The 21,338-nt window shown below is 41.2% G+C and overlaps 1 protein-coding gene across 1 annotated transcript; it reads right to left on the bottom strand.

Moving 5' to 3' along the window:
• Nucleotides 1-880: 880 nt before the first annotated feature.
• Nucleotides 881-19,114, bottom strand: sh3gl2a (SH3 domain containing GRB2 like 2a, endophilin A1). The gene is made up of 9 exons (XM_053501339.1): nucleotides 18,904-19,114; nucleotides 6,595-6,663; nucleotides 5,915-5,987; nucleotides 5,624-5,767; nucleotides 3,480-3,613; nucleotides 3,061-3,219; nucleotides 2,376-2,479; nucleotides 2,167-2,294; nucleotides 881-1,923 (listed from the first exon to the last, which is right to left on the bottom strand). Exons 1-9 carry the CDS (start codon nucleotides 18,946-18,948, stop codon nucleotides 1,727-1,729), a joined length of 1,053 nt encoding a protein of 350 aa, XP_053357314.1. The 5' UTR covers nucleotides 18,949-19,114; the 3' UTR covers nucleotides 881-1,726.
• Between the last annotated feature and the right edge of the window lie 2,224 nt (nucleotides 19,115-21,338).

A 21,338-nucleotide genomic window follows, 5' to 3' on the forward strand; every position in this document is an offset into this window, starting at 1 on the left:
ACACGCCCTTAGCCTACATGGATATTTGCGTTTGGGTCATTAACTGTCTGTTTACCTTTCCCACAGCCTCCTTTCTACAGCTCAGGGTTTCACACAGCTGCCAGGCTCAAGGTGTCCTGGACCTACATGGCCAGAACCGTGTTAATTTAATCAGCACAGGAGCGCATCAAAGTCAGGCGTTTATTTTCTAAGGAAAAAAAGCCAGGTATCCCATGGCTGTAGTTTGCATTGTAACCATTTTATCCGACCACGTAGAAAGTCCACCTTCCATGTCCCTCACAGTAGACTTGAGCTTCAGCCAGTGCACTTTTTAATTCTTCTTTAACCACGTTTAAAATGTCACTCTTGATAAATATGAGAATTTCCATCTTTACAGCAGAATTTTGCGTTCTGTGAAGTTGCGGTGCGGCTGGAGTCTAAGCTCGGCTCACCGACAGGATCGTGGGCTGATGAGGTCCTGGGGCTGGACGATCCACTGAATTTGTATGTTCTCAAGCTTGCAGCCGCACCTGACAAAAAAAGGGTACTAAACATGACACTTATGATTATGGTTGGTTATTGTTGACTAGTCACTGAAGTAAGCTGTAATAAAGGGTTTGTAATTTATAAAATAGGATTGTATAGCAAGAGCCTGAAGACACAAGTCCTAATCCATTGTTGGCTCTTCAGCATCCCGTACACATTTCAGTTACGAAAACTAGTGGAGGAAAAGTGAAAGTTGCCAGAAGTATAAATAATGAAGTAAAGTACAGATACATGAAAATTCTAGTTACGTACTAATATTAACAGTGTATTTGCACCTTACAACTTACAACGCTGAGTATTTCTGTAGCCAAATAGTCTGGATTAAGAAATCATCCGACACGATGCAGAATTACACTGTTATACTTATCATTTATTTTAATATTATTTTGATTAAAGAGTACATTTTAATTTAAATCATAAACATTGATTGTAATTTTTTTTTCTCTCAGGTTATAGATATTAATTACAGTTTAATTATTTAAGAAAACTCTCACAGTTTGATTTCACACAGAAATACAGAGGGGAACATTAACCTTCACACCGTATGTGTGTGTGTGTGTGTGTGTGTGTGTTTATTAATATTAAATATTCAGCTTTTCGCTGAGTCACAGTTTAATTTTCACGCTGTCATAGTTTAATACTGTGATTAATTTTATAATCGTTATACTTGAATAAGGTTTAATTCATGTGAAGAGTGTTCGGGTGAAACTCCGCATGCAGAAAAAGACAAAAAAAAATCATTAATACAGTATGGTCATAGATTTGTCTTAATGGTGTCATTAATATGATTTTCCTAATAAAATCTGCAAGGGAAGAAACTCCATCTGGGCTGTTTGTCTCTACGTGGAGGTGACGGAAGCTTTCTCAACAATAACAACAAAAATACTTTGTTTACCTTACACCAAATAAAATAAAATAAATTATTAATACATTTCCTTCAAAGTGCAAATGTTTCTTACATCATGCACAAACACGACATAAAGGAGAAAAGTGCGAAAGAGAGAGATGGAGAGAGACGGAATCAGAGAAAAATACACAAAGACAGAACAGAGAGAAATGTACAGAACACAGGAGAGAAAAGAGAAACAAGAGAAAACAGAAAGATAAATATTCTTCCTTAATTCTTCTAATGATTACTGCAATTATCACTTCTTTCTCTCTCTCTCTCCAGGAGCAGTGTGGGACCGGACTCCAGGGCGGATTAATGTGGCAGGGCCACCAGGACATCGACGTAATTAACAGGGAAGAATCCTGATTGGCCATTTACCACCCCTTCATACCAGTTCTCATCGATCTGATTGGTCAGCGTTATGATGTCACCTTCCTTAAAGCCCAGCTCGCCCTCGTTCTCCGGGTCAAAGTCATACAGGGCGCGGCAACACGGGTGGTCCAGGGGGGCTAGGGGAAGAGAAAAAAAAATAGAAAGACCCTTAAAGTGCGTCTGCAGCTTCAAATCTCGATTTGAATTTAAACATTCGATTTTTTTAAAAAGGATCAGGCAAGACAACACTATGGCTTAATTTGGTTTCAAATATATAGAGCACTGCCCAGACGTCTGGAGACAAGGACAGTTTGAAAGAAAGAGAGAGTGCAGTGTGTGTGTGTGTGTGTGTGTGTGATGTGATGCTGTGTTACACTGACCCGGGGAGCGGGGAGCAGCTCGGCTATGTCCCAGTCCCCCATTGTGACTCTCGCTCAGGGACAAGTCGAGCGCGTCCCGCGATTTGGGTGCATACTCCTTCCTCGGCTTATTGGAAGTGTCTCTAATTCTGTAAAACACCTCTGTTATCAGGTTTCACATAACAATGCAGACTACATGTTAAAACACAAAAACACAAACACACACACACCTGTCGTCAATCTTGCTGGAGAGCTGCTGCAGGATTTCCGCCGCCTGTCTGTGATAATTCACCTGAGCCTGCACCAGAGCAGCTAACTGACTCACCTGCTCCACCTACACACACACACACACACACGAAAACAATGAGAATCCTCTCAGAAATCCTGTCAGGTTAGCAAGGCGCTAATCCTCGGTAGCGGTGATTAGCAGATAATAACAATAAAACTTTGTGTCACAAATCCTGTCCGGTTAGCTCACGCACGGCAAATTAGCCAGCATACACAAGTAAGTGTATTAATATTTACTAAAACTAAAAATAATAATAATTAGTAGTAGTAGTAGTAGTAAAAGAAGCTAGCTTGCTTGTAAGTTGGAAATCATTTATCAATAATCAGTAAACTTTCCTGAAATATATAAATGTGTTTATTTACACAGTTGTTCTGTGAAATACTGTAGGAATACGGGGTGTTGCTGAGCATTTTTAAATCTATAGTCGCGGTGTCATATCAGGAAGAACCACTAGATAGAGCTCTATTACAGTCAGAGGAGTAACGATCAATTCTATTAACAAAGTGCTCCCCTGTGTGGTCAGACAAAGACAATACACCAGGCAGTACTAACGCTTTCTCTCACTCATGTAATAATACAATAACACATTACAGTGATGACACAGTGACAGGAAACAGAGTCCTCACGTCGCTCTCCAGCAGGTTGAACATGCTCTGCTCAGCAATGTCCTTCGAGTCGTGGAATTTGTCCACCGCCTGCTTGATCTCATCCTCGGCCACCTTCCCCTGCCGCTTCTTCTTATAGTCGAAGTCCAGACGCCTCCCCTCCAACTTCTTCAGGTGGTGCTGAGACAGACAGATGCAAACGGAAACAGGTATACGTATATATTAACCAGCACTTGTCCTACACCCAAACTCCCACCAGGGGGCACAATGTGACAGATTTACAATGAAGAAACAAAGCTCCTCTTAATTCAAAACTAAATGACAGTTATAGCCTGATACACAGTGTGGCGGCTTGCAGTCTATACAGGAATGATATATGATATATGTCACTACTTTTATATATGATATTAATAGAATAATGTAATATTGGTGATGTGTACCTGGATCTCCTTCAGGTCTTTATCATGTAGCACCTGCATGGGGTCGATGAAGTTCTGCTTCACCTCCATGTCCAACGCATCCTTAACCTCACCCAGCTCTTTCATAGCGTCGCCAATATCGATCAGAGCCAGACCTGACACACACACACATAGTGTTGTCCATAGTGTACTGTATATTCTTAGCACTTGATCCATAATTTTTTTTTTTTTTTTTAACAAGACACTAAATCGTGGAGATGAACTTTGAAAGGCCTGTCTGTGTGTGTGCGTATATATGGGTTGGATTTCATTATTTGGGATATTTTATCAAACACGTGTTTGTGTTACGTCAGTGTGCCCCCTTCTGCTTACTTACATACACAGGAAGTTAATAAGGACAGGAAGCTGTGACCATATAAGGAAAGTGTTGAGACGGCAGTTTTGAATTGATTTGGATACAGAGAGAAAGGAATGACGGGGATGGAAATCAGATCAGACGTGGCGTGTGAAGGACAAAGTGCAGTAAATAATAAAATAAAACACAGCCTGAGTGGAGAACCAGAACGAAGTGTATCATTCCACATTATGGCCCACAAGTCTGGCTCCATAAACACTGTTCTTAATATGGAACAAGATGTTTTTCTTTTAGACCCAACACCGCTCGACTTTTCTCTCTAGGCTGATCTGAAGTCTGAGAACCGACCCAGAATCCACTCTGCACCAAGGGAGAAAATCGTCTCTGCATGGAACAGCATCAGCACTAATCCACTGAAAAACATTTAGCATTCTGGGATCCAACAGAAATACAAGTGCTGCTAAGTCGGACGACAAAATCTAATAAAATGTATTCTTTTAAATCCATCTTCAGCTCTGGATCCAGATTTCCAGCCCACGATGTCAAAGTGAATCCTTGTTTGTACTTTACTGAATATATTTCTTCATTTCATTGATTGATTTAATGTTTAACATACTTGCAAGGTTTGATGTCCAACAGTGTTTAATAAACTTGACCTTGGACCTTAGAGCTTGAACACAGCTCAATACCCCCCCAGATACCTCAAACTCCTTCTTTTTTTGCCCCTGCTCCAAAATGTGCCATTTCAGTGTCTATGTAAACTAGCTGCTGCTGAGCCACGCCCTGACCGTTAATAACACTCGATGAGAATGGTCCAATCACATGAGCCCAAATATTTAAAAACAATATTGATTCGCTAAGAACTAAAGTGGGAGTGTTCGGGCTGCACGGTGCTGCGCCACAGGGATGATTTAAAAAAAAAAATCCAATTAGAGCTCTGCCTTAAATCTCATGCTTTTTGAAAATGTACATGCCTACATAGACACTTGTTTGTCCGGCGCCCCGCGTACACGAACGTAATACAATTTAGATTTTTTTTAATCGTAAATAAGTAATATTAAGAAATACAGCGGAATATTGTAACTAAATGACTTTATTCTATTATTCAAATAAATAATTATAATGGTAAATAAGTACTTGTTAAAGTAGCATTATTCTCGGCCTAACTTTAAGGGGGTGTCGCCTCAGCGCCCCTTATTGCCCGGCCGCCACTGCTTGGGTTATGTAATGGGGCAGGATGTGGAATAAATGTAAAGATTCTTTTGTGTGGTATCATCACACTAACTCATCCACATCCACTCACACTGATGATATTTTAATAGATTAACGTTTGCATTTATGGTGGTAAAATGCTGCTGTTTCTCTATAATCCTACAGGTGGCGCACTCTAAATGAACAGGCAGCACAACACCCTGTGTAGTAGGAGTGAATTATTTGCCAAGATTGTTTAGAATTGTGACGAAACCTATCGAATTGTCATATTTATAAAATCCGGATATTTATCAAAGACCAACACAGATAAATATTGGCACCTAGGCATCATGATAATATGCCTACGCGACTTCTGCCCCCTGATAGCATGTAGTCTCCTGTCTATTGGGTGCTTTCTGTTGCGCCACCTGAAACCTGAACCTGCCATTTTTACAAAGACACATTTTAAACGACTTATACAAACTCTAGTCTCAGACCGGAGACTTCTTCCACTGACATTACATATCATCTATTAATCTGCATTACAAATATGGGAGCGTCTGCTATATAAGTCCCTGTGAATCAGTGGTTACTATAGAAACGCTGAGGTGTTACTTACCGAAGTTGGACTCGTCCCCGAGCTCACGGCCAAACTTCTGCATGGCGTCTCCCAGAACCGTCTCCGTCTGCGTGTATCCTGGCCCCTTGTCACCTCCACGGATCTTCGACATGGAGCTCATCATGCTCATCTTAGCACGAGTCGCTAACACACACACACACAAACACACACACACACACACAGACAGAGTCAGCACACACCTGTACCCTACCATACCTACAGTTTTCAGCCAATCAGAACAAAGAATACACCATAAAGTGTGTGCAAGTGTGTGTGAGTGTGTGTGGGTACCTGGATTAGGCTGCAGGTATTCTGTAGTTTTGGTTATGATGTCCAGTACAGCTCGGCTCGTAACGTCCACCTTCTACAGGCAAAAACACAAAACAGACACTCAACATTCCGTCAAACAAACTAATTATAGCGAGTCACGGTTTCTCCTTAACAGAGTCTGTTTATTATTATAATTATTTCTACAAATAAAATAGGTTCGCCTCTTGTCAATCAATTCTAATGGGGTGGGGCTTAATGTATTCACACAGCAGATGTGTGTAGGTGTAGAGTTAGTCCACGAGGTGGAGCCAAGATCAGGAGGCGGGACTAAGATCATGAGGTCAGGTTAAGGTCAGGAGGTGGAGCTAAGGCCAGGCACACTACAGTAATTATCAATTAGTTGGTTGATTGATTGATTGATTGATCAGTAATTCAATACAATTTTATTTTATTTTTTTAAAAACAACATGCAGCTAAATAAAACTTAATTTAAAATGTGTAAATATGTGTAGATATTTTAAATAAATGATTTCACAAAACAACCATTTTTTTTTTACCAAATAATTTATTAGTATTTAGTGAATATAAACTAAACGTTTGTTTGGGGAAAAGTCATGGTAATAACCACAAACATGAATCAGTTAAAGTGAAGCATAATTGCAGTTTACACATTAATAAACAAAAATAAACAGTAAACTGACCTTTTCCATGTCCGTGAAGTCATGGTCGAGTTTAGTTCCTTCAGCTCCACCCACTTTCTCACTCACTCTCTGCAGAAACACACACACACACCATTTTTGTCACTGAGTTAAAGACTGTGTGTGTGTGTGTGTGTGTGTGTGTGTGTGGTGTGCGTGTGTGTGTTTGTGTGCATGTGTGTGTGTGTGTGAGAAAGTGTGAGTGAATGAGTGAGTGACCTCTATATCTGAATCAGACAGACTGACGGAGAGAGGAAGAAAGAGAGAATCGAAAAAAAGTAGATCACGGAGTAGATCAGACCACTGATATATTCTACATTACTATCTTATACAGAGTAAAACAGACTACCGACATTTTATACAGAGTACATCAGACAACAGATATCTTATACAGAGCAGATTAGACCAGACCTACAGTGCATCCGGGTGGTATTCACAGCGCACCACTTTTCCACATCTTGTTATGTCACAGCCTTATTCTAAAATGGATTAAATTGATTTTTTCCCCCTCAGAATTCTACACACAACACCCCGTAATGACAACATAAAAAACGTTTACTTGAGATTTCTGCTAATAAAATTAAGAAAGCACATGTACATAAGTATTCACAGCCTTTGCCATGAAGCTCAAAAATGAGCCCAGGCGCATCCTGATCATGCTTGAGATGTTAGTTAATTAATATTATTATTATTATTATTATTATTATAAAATGTTTCAAGATAAATAACCACTGCAGCATGAACATTTTATTTCTTTGTTGAGCCGAGTGGCTTTATTAAAAGTCCATCAGTACAGTGTTATCTTACATAACGCTGTGTGTGTGTGTATGTGTGTGTGTGTGTGGGATAAATGCTGGGGGGTGAACCAGATGGTAGTGCATGTACATACAATGTGTGTGTGTGTGTGTGTGTGTGTGTGTGTGTGTGTGTGTGTAAGAGAGAGAGAAAAACCCACGCAAACACACACAGCTTATGATGTCACAATCTGACAGAGTGTGTGTGTGTGTGTGATACCATGGTGTTTTGCCAGATGTTTGAGCCCTCACCTCACAGAAGTCATTCTGCTATACACCTCTTTATTAAAGATGTAAATTGTGTTATTGTCATTTGCTCTCTACACCTTACACAGATGAAGGTCAAGAAGCATTCCATTGTAATTACTTCACCCATTGACTCCACCCTCATTCCCGCCCATGTATACAAGCTCCACCCCAGTACCTACTAACTAGAGTTAACTATTATTCAGGAAATCACTAAAACACAAACCAAACCTTCAAGAACTGCAAGAAAGGGGGGGCCTCCGAGTGGCGCAGTGGTAAAGTGTTCGCCCTATCATCCGGAGAGCGCTGGTTCGATCCCCAGGTGATGCTGTTTTCCTCTCACAGCCGGAGGTCTATAGAGAGCTGATTGGCCGAGCTCTCTCAGGGGGGAGGGATGAGAGGTACCTGCGCTCCCACATTAATCACAGCTCTACAGCCAATCAGGGGCGTCTGTAAGCTCGCGCACGCAGAAGGAGCGGCTAGCGCTGTCCTCCGAGTGTGTTACTCCGCCCCTAACAGTGCGTGAGCAAGCAGTTCGAAAAGATGCGGTCGGCTGGCGTCACGCGGTTCGGAGGAAACACGTGATAGTCTTCGGCCCTCCTGGGTGAATAGTAGTAGTAGCCTTAATGTGGCGGGAAGGAATTGGCCAGGACTAAATTAGTGAGAAAATCGGGGGGAAAAAACTGCAAGAAATTAGCCATTTTTCTTATTCTAAAATGGATGAAATTGATTTTTATTCCCCTCAGAATTCTACACACAACACCCCATAATGACAACAATGCACAAAACATAAAAAAAGTTTACTTGAGATTTTTTGCTAATTTATAAAAAAAATATATAAAAAATTGAGAAAGCACATGTACATAAGTATTGCACAGTGGCCACGACTGGCCACTAAACCCTCTGACCAGTCAGCATCCAGAGTTCATTTATAGCAACGATTGGCATCGGTAGCATGATTAGCATTGGTAGCACTGCTAGCACTATTGAATAAGTAAGTAAGAAGATTTCACACAGCGGGAAACAATGAGACAAAGTAACAACCGAGCCTGGGTATTGTGTGTGTGTGTGTGTGTGTGTGTGTGTGTGAGCATGACTGAGAAACCGAGAAACTGATGAATGTGTTATTTAGGAGAAATGTGTTGTGGAGGACGAGTGTGACACCAAACCCGGACTTTCATCCGGCAAGAAAAACACTCAGAGTCGACCATATCACACTGTTCACTATTATTATTATTATTATTATTATTAAGGTATTACTGTAATAAAAGATAAAAAAGGTCAGTAGGCATAGAAATCTGTTTTCTTTTAGTAGTTTCTCTCATGCATTTATTTTAGTTTAAAACCTGCACAGGACAGTAAATTCAGTTAATACAATATATGAATTGCCAGATAAGTTTAAATAATATAAATATCCTAAATAATATAAATATCTTGTTTAAGAGCAAATAATCTACAGTAATGAACAGAAGTGAAGTGTGAGTGCAGATAGATAGATAGATAGATAGATAGATAGATAGATAGATAGATAGATAGATAATTTTTGGGGATCGTTTCAGGTATGTTTGTGTGGTGTTTTCCCATAAACCTGGCAACCCTAATTAATGCTGTCTGCGGTTGAGGTAACACAGGTGCTGGAGCAGCAGGTAGGAGGCTGGAGCACGATTCTCCTGTGATGAAGCACTGTGAGAACTGTACAGACTACAGCTAACGAGACATATTTTCCAAACATTTGTTTTTGTATTTGGAGAAACCAAAGTAGCCGTGTATCTGTTCTAAAGCTAACGAGTCCATCAGTAATGAAATCTAATCAGTTCTAGGAGTTGCGGCTCTGTTCTTGGATTAGGTTAGCAAAGTGAGCTAGCTGTACTCTCTACACACACACACTCCAACACGCTCTACTACATTTTCTTCCTACTTTATTTTTCTCCCTAACGTCTTTACGAATCTTTGACGCGAGCTCATTAATGACAGGAGAACCAAAACCAGGCTTCTCCTGCTGTTTATGAGCTCACATCAAAGATCTGCAGGAATAATCTGATTAATCATTATATGACAATATGACCATCTCTTCGCAGGTGCATGGAGTAGAGAGAAGTCCGTGGCACATGCAGGTGGAGAAGGAACATTTGCCTGTAGCTTTGCTTCTCGCTAATGTGCCGCTGGAAGTTGTCCAGATACAGGTACAGATGAACACTGACAGGGTTCACAAAACCTTCAGAACATGATTGGACTAGGTCAGTCCAATCAGTCCATGTCTCAAAAAAAATCACTGGAGAACATGAAAACCATGGTCTTCAGAACATTGCAGGGATTTTGGACAAATCTGGGATAACTCCGGAGGAACACAATCATCATAATCTCATCCAGCCTATCTTGAAAAAAACAAAAAACGCAATGGTTGTAAAGCATCAAATAATCTTTGACTACCTCTCTGCTCACATCTGTTCAGAACCAGAGGACATCTAAGGAATCACAGGAAATCTACAGCATATTTAGTAACTTGCAGGAACTATGGAAGTACCAGAGCATCCTTGCTTAACAGACCTGGATCTGGAGAACCATTCCAACTCTGAAGGATGAAAATAATATCAGACCCTTTTTGGAGAACCTGACTATTAGAGATTTCCTAAGAGCAACCAAAACAGACCTGTTGACCTCATGTCATTATACAGAGGGTTTGTGGTATCTTTAAGAGTTCCCTCAGTAAAGAACCTTCAAAAGTTTTAGTTTTAGATAGACTGGTTCCTTAAGGAACTAGAGTTATGCTAGAGAAGGACGGTAGTTTCAGATTCACAGACATCTGAAGCACCTCAAGAACCACGGCATGTCTCCTCTGTAGGTTCCCCTGCACAGTTCCTAAAGACTACAGTGTGTGTTATGGTGTGTAATATGTGAAATATCAAAAAGAAGAGAGCTTCTCTGGAGAGTCACAGGACCTCAGAGGAACTCTGTGATGGAACCTGAGAATCGCTCTTCTGTGGTGAGCAGCGTGACATCTGATACGGTGTCTGATGTACAGGGCACGAGCGGATTAAATACGTCAGTGTCAGATTAACGTCCTTACTGGAGGTTAATGACGCAGAACCTCAACAGAGAGAGATGGAGAGAGAGAGAGCGCGATGGACAGAGAGTGAGAGATGGAGAGAGTGAAAGATGGAGAGAGAGCGATGGACAGAGAGAGAGAGATGGAGCGAGAGAGAGAGTGAGAGATGGAGCGAGAGAGAGAGTGAGAGATGGAGAGAAGAGTGAGATGGAGAGAGAGAGAGAGATGGAGAGAGAGAGTGAGAGATGGAGAGAGAGAGAGAGAGTGAAAGATGGAGCGAGAGTGAGAGATGGAGCGAGAGAGAGAGATGGAGCGAGAGAGAGAGTTGGAGCGAGAGAGAGAGTTGGAGCGAGAGAGAGAGTGAGAGATGGAGCGAGAGAGAGAGTGAGATGGAGAGAGAGAGTGAGATGGAGAGAGAGAGTGAGAGATGGAGAGAGAGAGTGAGAGATGGAGAGAGAGAGTGAGAGATGGAGAGAGAGAGAGAGATGGAGAGAGAGAGTGAGAGATGGAGAGAGAGAGTGAGAGATGGAGAGAGAGAGAGAGAGAGAGAGAGAGAGAGAGAGAGATGGAGAGAGAGTGAGAGATGGAGAGAATGGAGCGAGAGTGAGAGATGGAGAGAGAGAGAGTGAGAGCGATAGACAGAGAGTGAGAGATGGAGAGAGAGAGTGAGAGCGATAGACAGAGAGTGAGAGATGGAGAGAGAGAGTGAAAGCGATGGACAGAGAGTGAGAGATGGAGAGAGAGAGAGTGAGAGATAGAGAGAGAGTGAGAGATGGAGAGAGCCTGTTCTCCCTCCTTCTCATTCGTCTTTCTAGATCACTGCAGGAGTAATCACTCATCGTCTGGAGCAGGATTGAGTCACTGTGGTTTGTGATAAAATTCCTTAGCCTTGTGTGTGCGCGCGTGTGTGTGTGCGTGTGTGTGTGTGTGTGTGTGTGCACGTGTGTGTTCCTGAATGTGTAACAACATCTAAATAAAACATCCTGAGAAAAAGAGATCCTGTGTGTGTGTGTGTGTGTGTGTGTGTGTGTGTGAGTGAGAGAGAGAGAGATTCTCTCTCTCACACACACACACACACACACGCGCACACACACAGCCCTTAGGGATTATCCTGTGCTGTGTGTTAGTGCTCCAAATTTAGAAACTGTGATGGGAAAAAAACGACTCTCATTTCAATAACTGCCGGGTTCCTTACTGTCACTCACTCACTCACTCTCACACATGATAATCACACACAGGCTGTAATCTCTCCCCCTCTCTCACACACACATACACACACACACACAATATTCACACACTAGAATCACACACAGACACACTAATTACACATTTCCCTGGGGAGACTAGGCACTTCGAACATCTCTCAGGGTTTCTGAGGACACTTGACCCCCAAAGTCATTTTGATCGGTGTGCACACAATCGTTCCGCACTTTGGAACCATGCCCGACCCAGTTTAAAGAGGTGTATTCAGGCAGGGATCGAATCAGATATGGAAGCTAATCGTACCTGAGAACGGAAATAGACGCGACATCATCAGTGCCGTTGGTCTCCTCTGAAACCTCTCATCCTCTGACCTACACAGCTATAGCTGATACAGTAGGAGGGCACGCGAGTGTCATTCTTGACATTTTTCCCCAAAATATCAATAACATCAGACATAAAGCTAAGGTTAATGTTCGTGTTCTCTTCTTCTCGTGTTTATTGGTGGCTCAAAAACCAACCAGGTGCATACTGCCCCCTGCTGTATCAGAGAGGGTAAACAGGCAAATGTACCCGAGAAAGGACCACAAAAACAGTGTGTGTGTGGGAGGATTCCAGCAATCGTTCCTGGGCACAGTACAAATCCATCATGCCTAATGTGAAAACAAAGCCTAAAGCTCTACTGATGTTTTACCAGTTAGTCATTACCGGTGTGCTCTTCTATGTGATAGTGAGCCGGGGAGGAAACCTCAGAAGCAGGGACACCACGCGTTTGGAGGTGGTGGTCAGGAATGATGGTTCTGCGGTGGGTTTGGAGCTGGACTCTCTCAAGACAGTACTGGAGAGCAGGAGTTACTGTCTTCAACACTATTGTATGTCCGAAATGTCCTTCAGGATCAATAAAGTATCCATCCATCCATCCATCCATCCATCCATCCATCCATCCATCTATCTACAATTTTAAACAGGTTGTAATCGCCCTTTCACAGACACATACTATACTCCTTGTAATCACACACACATACACACGCACTGTAATCACGTGCAAACACACACACTAAAATCATGTATGCTGTAATCACGCACACTGTGATCTCACACACACACACGTGCACACACACTGGAATAACCCAACATGAAGCGAACCCTGTAAGAAGCGCGTGTGATGACTCAGAGCTGCATTTAAGAACAGATGGTTCTTCCAATGCAGCAGAACTGGAGAGACACACACACGCAGCATGGCGGAGAACAGTGTGTGTGTGTGTGTGTGCGCGCTGCAGCACTGACCCCACTGCAGTGAGAACTAAATCTCTCTCCATCTCCTGCTAAATGAATAAATAAAGGCCAGTGTGCGTTTTAGGGGCAGACTGTGTCGAAGGAGATTTCTCTCTCTGGCTTCCCATACAATATGTGTGTGTGTGCGCGCGTGTGTGTGTTTGTCCATAAGCAATTGGACATCTCTGCATTCGCTGACCTTCACGTTGTGTCTCTTTTTGACAAACTGCAGAGCTGCAGAGAGCCGTGGGTGTGTGTGCGTGAGTGTGTGTGCGTGTGTGTGGGTGTGTGTGTTACACCGCAGTAGCCCACAGACGACTGGAAGTTGTGTGTAACTGGTTTGTTTTGTAATAAACCATAAGGTCTTTCTATATTAAATAATTATTATACACTGCTGCTTATAATTTTTGTTGAAAGTGTAAAAAAGGACAAAATTAATAATAAATCACAAGTAGTCCCAGACTTAAACATTTTTCTGCAGATTCCGAATTTCCACAAACACGAACAGACCGTGGTTTTACTTCCGGTTTAGTCACAGAAGTAGCTCACGTGTATTGTACAAAAAATAGACACCACAGTGCAACAGATAACAATATTTACTAGTATATACAATATTTTCAGTGTGCATGTAAATGTATCTAAATGTCTGAAATCCGATATACTGTATTTGTGTTCGTGTTGGGGGTGTGGGGAGAAATGAGTCGGCCTCACTGGTTTCAATGAAACATGCACATGGCTGTCCTGTAAAGCTATCCTAATGGAAAATAACACTCATTTCAAAAAATCCTCAACAAAACAGAGTTCACAGTCCAATACTGTACACTGGAAAACAGCTCTGAGACAAAATGGTGTTCCCCTCATGATTTAAAGGCGCAGAGACAGCGCTGTTACTGTACATTTCACATTTCTTTAAGCACGATTTTTAAGATTTTTGGCCACATGATGGCAGTGGGTGGAAAAGGGACAGATTTAGTTAAGTAGATTGGTATGCTTTGCATTGTATATTCGCATCCTAGGCATATAAGACTCACTTTGCCGGACTTAAGAACAAATAGGACTTATGAACGTGCTCCTGGAACAAAACTCGTTTGTAAGTCAGGGACTATCAGGACTGACAAAAAAAAAAATTATAATTGAACAATCGAGTAATGCAAAGAATATTAAAGAGAAACAAAAAGACATACTGTTGTATGTAATAAAAAAAAATTAGTAATACAGAGCTGATATATTCATAAAGATATATTTTATTACATTTAAGAAACTAACGGAAATACAAAACAGTACTTCAAAAATTAACAAAAAATGTCGTATTAAAATACATTTAAAAGTAAATACACCAGCGAGATAAAAATAAATAAAGTTTTTTTTATTTGTACATTATTTTATAAAATTTATATATAATATATAATAAAGTCGCGTTAAAAGTTTCGTGCCTGTTGCAACAAGCACAACTTTACACTTAACTGGATCAGTTCTTATAAATAAAACCTCTGGTGTATTTCTGGAGGTGTTGCTGCTGTTCAGGTTTGTGAGGAGTCAGCTGTGTGTGGGTTTTTTTTTGGAGATGAAGCTTCTTCTGATGTCCTCACTAAACTGATGATTTGTTTAATACACAAGTAAGCAGATGAAGATGAGAGCTCAAGATAATTATTTTATATAACACTTTTTCGCCAGAGATGGGCATCACTACGGCTCATCCAATAAGATATCATCACACTACTCGGTCTGTATTGCAAATGAGTTGTAACCCTACGGCGCATGTGGATGCCACGGTCATAGAGACATGGGGTGGGCTCATTTGAGGTCATTTGAAAAGTAAATAAGCAGATGAAAATAAGACTTCATAAAATGTACTTCTGTAGCTCTTTTTGCTATTTTAAACAAGCATAGCAAATAATTCTCTCCTACCACACAAGATGCTGTGCTGTGATTCTTGCAAATTTTATATCATCTTCTCTTTGTTACTCAACCCACTGACTCTTCCCACTCTGTTCCCTTTGACTGCTGATGACTTAGCCATCTTTTATGATGGGGAAAATAGCAAAGAAATCTGCCAAACCTTTATTTCCACCGCAACAGCAAAACATCAAGACCCTCCCTCTCCTCCACTAGCACAATTTTCCAAACTGAATTCAGCACCTTATCTCATCCACCTGTCCACTAAACCCAATCCCTTCCACAAGGCCATCTTACAAGACCTCCTCCACTTCATCACAACTAGCATCAGCAATCTTTCCATATCATCTGGTCATGTTTCTTTTCTATTTAAGAAGGCAAGGTTTACCCCATCCTACTCTCTTTTCTTTCAAAAATTCTTTAACACACAGTTTACAATCAAATGGCTTTATCTCTTGCATAACAACCTCAACAATCCTAAGAAATATGGATTCAAAGCAGCACATCACACAGAGACTGCGCTTTTGTCCATCACTAAGAAGCTCCATGCTGCTAGATCAACTAACTGTCATCTGTCCTTATCCTCTTGGACTGCTCAGCAGCATTTGACATGGTAAACCACAAGATTTTATTGTCTAAATCTGTGGCACAGCAATGTTTTGCCTCCTTATCTAGAAGATCGGTCTTATGAGATGACATGGAGGGAAACCACATCTGCTCCACACAGATTCTCCACTGGTGTCCTGCAAAGCTCAGTACTTGGTCCTCTTCTGTTCTCCCTCTATATCTCATTGTTGTGCAGATGACACTGAACTCACTTTCTTCTTTCCTCCTTCACACACTCAGGTTTCCACTAGGATCTCAGCATGTCTGGCAGACATCTCTTACTGGACGGAAGCTCAGCAACTGAAACTTTATCTCAGTAAAACCAAACTGCTGTTCTTTCCAGCTGGTTCATCCCCCTGTTAGGATCTTATGATCTCCCTGGCTCATACTCAGATCACTCCTTCAGTCACTGCCTCTAACATTGGGGTAACTCTGGACAATCTATTGTCCTTTTTCCCCCTGACATTTGCTAACCTTACTCGCTCTTGTCAAGTTCATCTTTATAAAATCAGAAGAATTTTTTCATTTCTTTTCACACGCGACACTCAGGCTGCTTGTTCAGTCCCTTAATATTTAAAAACTGGATTACTGCATTTCACTCCTGGCAAGTCTGCCGCCACCGGAGTTTGTGGCTGGTGTGTGTTTGTTACGTGTGTTACAGGCTTGAACATATGAGTAGGCAGCGTCATAATCAACTTTTATGTCACACTCTGTGGTAATAACATATCTTCGTTTGATTACCAGTATACTGTATTATTACCTCACCATATGACATAAAAGCCAATGATGACGTTGCGTGCTAGTACACGCTGAGTGGCGCTCACTACACTAGCTAGCCAAACAGAATTTCTGTTTTATATAGAAATAACTGATTCTGCTGTAGTCTGATAGGACAGACACACCCTCCACATTGGAGCTTAAAAACACAACGGCAGCGGAAAAAACTGGTCAGGCCGTTGTGTTTGCTAATAAACACATGCTAGGTGTGTGTGTGTGTGAAAGGGAGAGCGATTGCATTTATAAAACTGACCAAGCTAAGCATTAGTTAGCACTGACAAATAACCCAGACAGTGTGTTTGCTCTACAGAAATGCTAGCATGCTAATACAGGACAATTAGATTTGTTTGTGCAGTTGAGTTTTAGTCAAAGAACGATTTTCATAATTTGCCTTAAAGCAGCTTTATAGGTATACAGATGTAAACTTTTAATGCTCATTTATTTATTAATTTAAAAGAAAAAATATTTTATTTAAGTTTTTAGTTAAGTTCTTTTAAACATTTCCCAGCAAAAGCTCAAATTCTGACTGTCCGCTTTTTCCGGCGCTCACCAATGAAACCTTAACATGAATATTTAACATGAAGCTGCTGATTGGCCAGAAGGTGTTGATTAGATCTCTATAACAGCAGCTCTGACAGTAGCGCATTACCATATATTACTGTTCTCGTTACACGCCACACACAGGGGCTTTTAGCTGTAGTATATTTTTCTAATTTAATATGCAAATTAGCACATGACACTGTTTGGGGATTAGCCCCGCCTCCCACACAGACACTAATCTCTGAACTCCACTAATCAGACTCCAAACACTACTCTGTCCTACTGCCTGTAAATGCCCCTTACACATGCACTCACACACACTCCTGCACTTAAAGTCTGTATTAAGTGTAAGATTTTATTTAAAATACGCTGTCAGTAATAATTGAACACACTTGATCCTCTGTGCCAAAAATAATATAATAACAATCACACCACACTAAACCCACACACCAACCAGCCTCTCACTATACATTGTGTCTCCACTTAACCTGCAGTGAGACAGTAAGAGGGTATGACAGTAAGAGAGTAAGAGACTGAGACTGTAAAAGAGGAAAACAGTGAGACGGTATGACAGAGAGACAGTAAGAGAGTAAGACAGCAAGACACTAAGAGAGTAGGACAGTGAGATGATAAGAGAGTAAGACAGTGAAAGATTGAGACAGTATGAAAATAACAGGGTAAGACAGTGAGACAGTAAAAGAGTAAGTACCCCCATACGGTGGGGTGTTATGAGAGTGACACAGTAAGACAGTAGGAGTGTACGGGATTAAGACAGTAAGACAGTGAGACAGAATAAATCAGTTCAAGGGTTGGAGATTAAGACATAAGGAGAGTAAGACAGTGAGACAATGACACATTAAGAGGGTAAAAGAGTAAGTGAGTCAGACAGTAAGAGAGTAAGACAGCAAGACAGCACAAGAATAAGTCAGTTCGAGGGTAGGAGATTAAGACATTTGAAGAGTAAGACAGTGAGACAATAACACAGTAAGAAGGTAAAAGAGTAAGAGTGAGACAGAAAGACAGTAACACAGATACAGAAAGATAATGAGACAGTAAGATTGTAAGAGATTGAGACAGTGAGACAAGAAGAGAGTAAGACCTTGAGACAGTAAGAGAATAAACAGTAAGAGTGTAAAACATTAAGACTGAGAGACAGAAAGAGAGTGAGACAGTGAGAGCATAAGACATTGAGACTGCGAGACAGAAAGAGAGTGAGACAGTGAGAGCGTAAGACATTGAGACTGAGAGACAGAAAGAGAGTGAGACAGTGAGAGCGTAAGACATTGAGACTGAGAGACAGAAAGAGAGTGAGACAGTGAGAGTAAGACATTGAGACTGAGAGACAGAAAGAGAGTGAGACAGTGAGAGCGTAAGACATTGAGACTGAGAGACAGAAAGAGAGTGAGAGCGTAAGACATTGAGACAGAGACAGAAAGAGAGTGAGAGCATAAGACATTGAGACTGAGAGACAGAAAGAGAGTGAGAGCGTAAGACATTGAGACTGAGAGACAGAAAGAGAGTGAGAGCGTAAGACATTGAGACTGAGAGACAGAAAGAGAGTGAGAGCGTAAGACATTGAGACTGAGAGACAGAAAGAGAGTGAGACAGTAAGGGGATAAGACATTGAGACTGAGAGACAGAAAGAGAGTGAGACAGTGAGAGCGTAAGACATTGAGACTGAGAGACAGAAAGAGAGTGAGACAGTGAGGCTGTAAGACATTGGAACAGGGACACAGTAAGACATCGAGACATTAAGAGAGTAAGACAGTAGGAGAGCGGGCCTAATCACTCAGCTCTCTACGTTATGTGAGTGAGACATTAAGATACTGAGACAAGAAGACAATAATAATGTGAGATGGGTAATCTCTCTCGGACACACGCACGCACGCACACAGTGCAGTGTCTGCGCGCGTGATGTAAATGCGCTCTTACCTGGGTGGCTTTATGGAGCTGCTTCTTCAGCCCTGCTACAGACATGCTGCCGTGCTGCGGGAAGTGTGTATGGTGATGTATTTGTGTGTGCGTGTGTGTGTGTGTGTGTATGATGATTACGGATGTAGCTGTAGGTGTGTGTGTGCGTGCGTGCGCGCGTGCTCGGAGGAGGATGAGATAAATAAATCCGTGCTGAAGGAGAAGCGCTTTAATCTCCGTCAGCTCCAGCTCACATCTGACCATACAGCTAGGCCACGCCCACTTAAAGCTACACCGGGACAATGTGGCTCATGCGCAGAGCGAGCAAAGAAGTCCCCGAATGACGCACGTGCTAATGGGAGTCTGTGGGTGACGTCGCATTACTGAGCATATATTAAAAAAAGGAAAAAAAAGTCTCTCTTATCACACACACACACATATATATATATATATACACAACTGTTCATAAAAATAAAAAAAAGACAAAACCCTGTTCCCTTTAAATTGATGCTGGTGCTCATAACATACACACATTCAGGCCAGAGTGTCAGGAACACAAGTCCACTTGGCCAGTGATGCGTCAGGTGTCCTGTACCAGTGAGCCAGCTTTTCATCCAGTCTCCACTCAACTTTAAGATCAGATGCTTTGTGCATACATCCTGCTCAACGTGTGTAAAGTGTGATTATTATTCAATTCAATTCAATTCAATTTTATTTGTATAGCGCTTTTAGCAATTTTCATTGCTGCAAAGCAGCTTTACATAGTCAAAAGAATTATTTAAGTTTGTATGAAATGTGAATTTGTATGAATCAAAATGGTCAGTTTGTCCCTGGTGAGCAAGCCGAGGGCGACAGTGGCAAGGAAAAACTCCCTGAGATGTTAATAGGAAGAAACCTTGAGAGGAACCAGACACAATAGGGAACCCATCCTCATTTGGGTGAAACAGAAAGCAGTAAATGATCTGCATTTATACAGTGTGTAGGGTGGGAGGCAGTTCAGCTATAATAGCTGATGTTAATTGATGTTAATATGGAGTCCAGGTAGTTATTGAAGACCCAGGTAGACTTTTAAGAAGTTCCAGTCATGAACTATCGAACTGTCAAGTCACCAGAGAAACAGTTGCCAACACCAGTCAAGGCCAGAACCATTTTCTAGGTAGAGAATTATAGTGTGTTATATATTGTGGTATACATTGGTGGCTCATTGGATGGTTGCAGAAAGACTGGGTTCAATTGCCACCCGATGCAGGGAGGGTTACGGCAGGTAGGGCTTCCGGCATAAAAACCTGTGCCCAGTTGTATGCAGATGTGATGGCGATCCTTCAAGGGGGACAGGTGAAAGACTCACAACATGAGCACAATTATCCAAAGAAAAGTCGATTTTACGATAAAAATATATTTAAAACAATTGCAGGGAACACACTACACTAAGTTTAAGTTGTCTACTACTATAAGAGAGTGCTGTAGTGCATAACATTAAGCCTTCATAAAATGTGTACTGCATTAACAAACCTACAAAGCTTGCATACAGTCGACATCAAGAAACTAATGTGCTGATGCTAAATGCCTTGGTCACACTTTTACTTAGGATTTGCCCACATATAATGGTCATGTTTATCAAGTTAGGTTTGCTAATCGATGTACTGTACGTGATAAAAGTCATACACATGGTTTCTGTGGAGCTAAGAAAAATAACATAGCATTTTTTCCTTTTTAATTTTATGAAATATAAGTAGAACAAATTCTAGGATGCATTCTTTCGAGTTTATTAGTTTAATATTTTTATCCAAAACAAAAAATAATAAAGCCGTTGTAGCACCTAAAATTGCTCATGAAGTGTAAACACCTAATGGATAAATGACGTAAAAACCTGTGGCAAGTTGTATGCAGAGCTGATGATCCGCTGTGGAGACCCTGCAAAGGGGGCAGGTGAAAGACTCACAACATGTACTATAGACTACTTACATACTACTAGAGGTGTACCCGCATATATCCACCCATATGGATGATCTTGTAATCCAATGGAAAAATATTATTACCTAAAAGTATGACAAAAAAAGCTGATGACACTGCCTTTTGCTCACCATTTAAACAGAATTAATATATAGGTAGATAGAAAGACTGTCTGTCTATCAGACCAGATCCACCTCCACTGATCTGTCTCCCAGAGACAAAGAACTGTCGCTTACAGGATGTTTTTAGATTTTTTGCACCACTCAGAATGTTTTTAGTTTTTTGCAATGTTTTTTAAATAAAATCAGACCATTTATTAAAAGTCGAAAAATTCTAGTCCATTATAGTTTGTAATTCCAGGCCAAACACAGGAGTTATGTGTCTGTGTGTGTGTGTGTGTACGTGAGAGAGAAAGATTATGTTTCTGGTGGCACAGCAGCTGGTTTAAATTTCAACATTTGCTTTAACATTACAAACAAACACACACACCATGCATCGGTCTT

This window comes from Clarias gariepinus, chromosome 8 (assembly GCF_024256425.1).
Source record: "Clarias gariepinus isolate MV-2021 ecotype Netherlands chromosome 8, CGAR_prim_01v2, whole genome shotgun sequence".
Lineage (NCBI taxonomy): Eukaryota > Metazoa > Chordata > Actinopteri > Siluriformes > Clariidae > Clarias > Clarias gariepinus.

Coding starts and splice junctions, on each gene's coding strand:
- sh3gl2a (XM_053501339.1), bottom strand. CDS start 18,948: ATGTCTGTAGCAGGGCTGAAGAAGCAGCTCCATAAAGCCACCCAG. Junction 5,768..5,914: donor ATACCTGCAGCCTAATCCAG/GTACCCACACAC, acceptor TGTGTGTGTTAG/CGACTCGTGCTAAGATGAGC. Junction 2,295..2,375: donor TCCAGCAAGATTGACGACAG/GTGTGTGTGTGT, acceptor GGTGTTTTACAG/AATTAGAGACACTTCCAATA.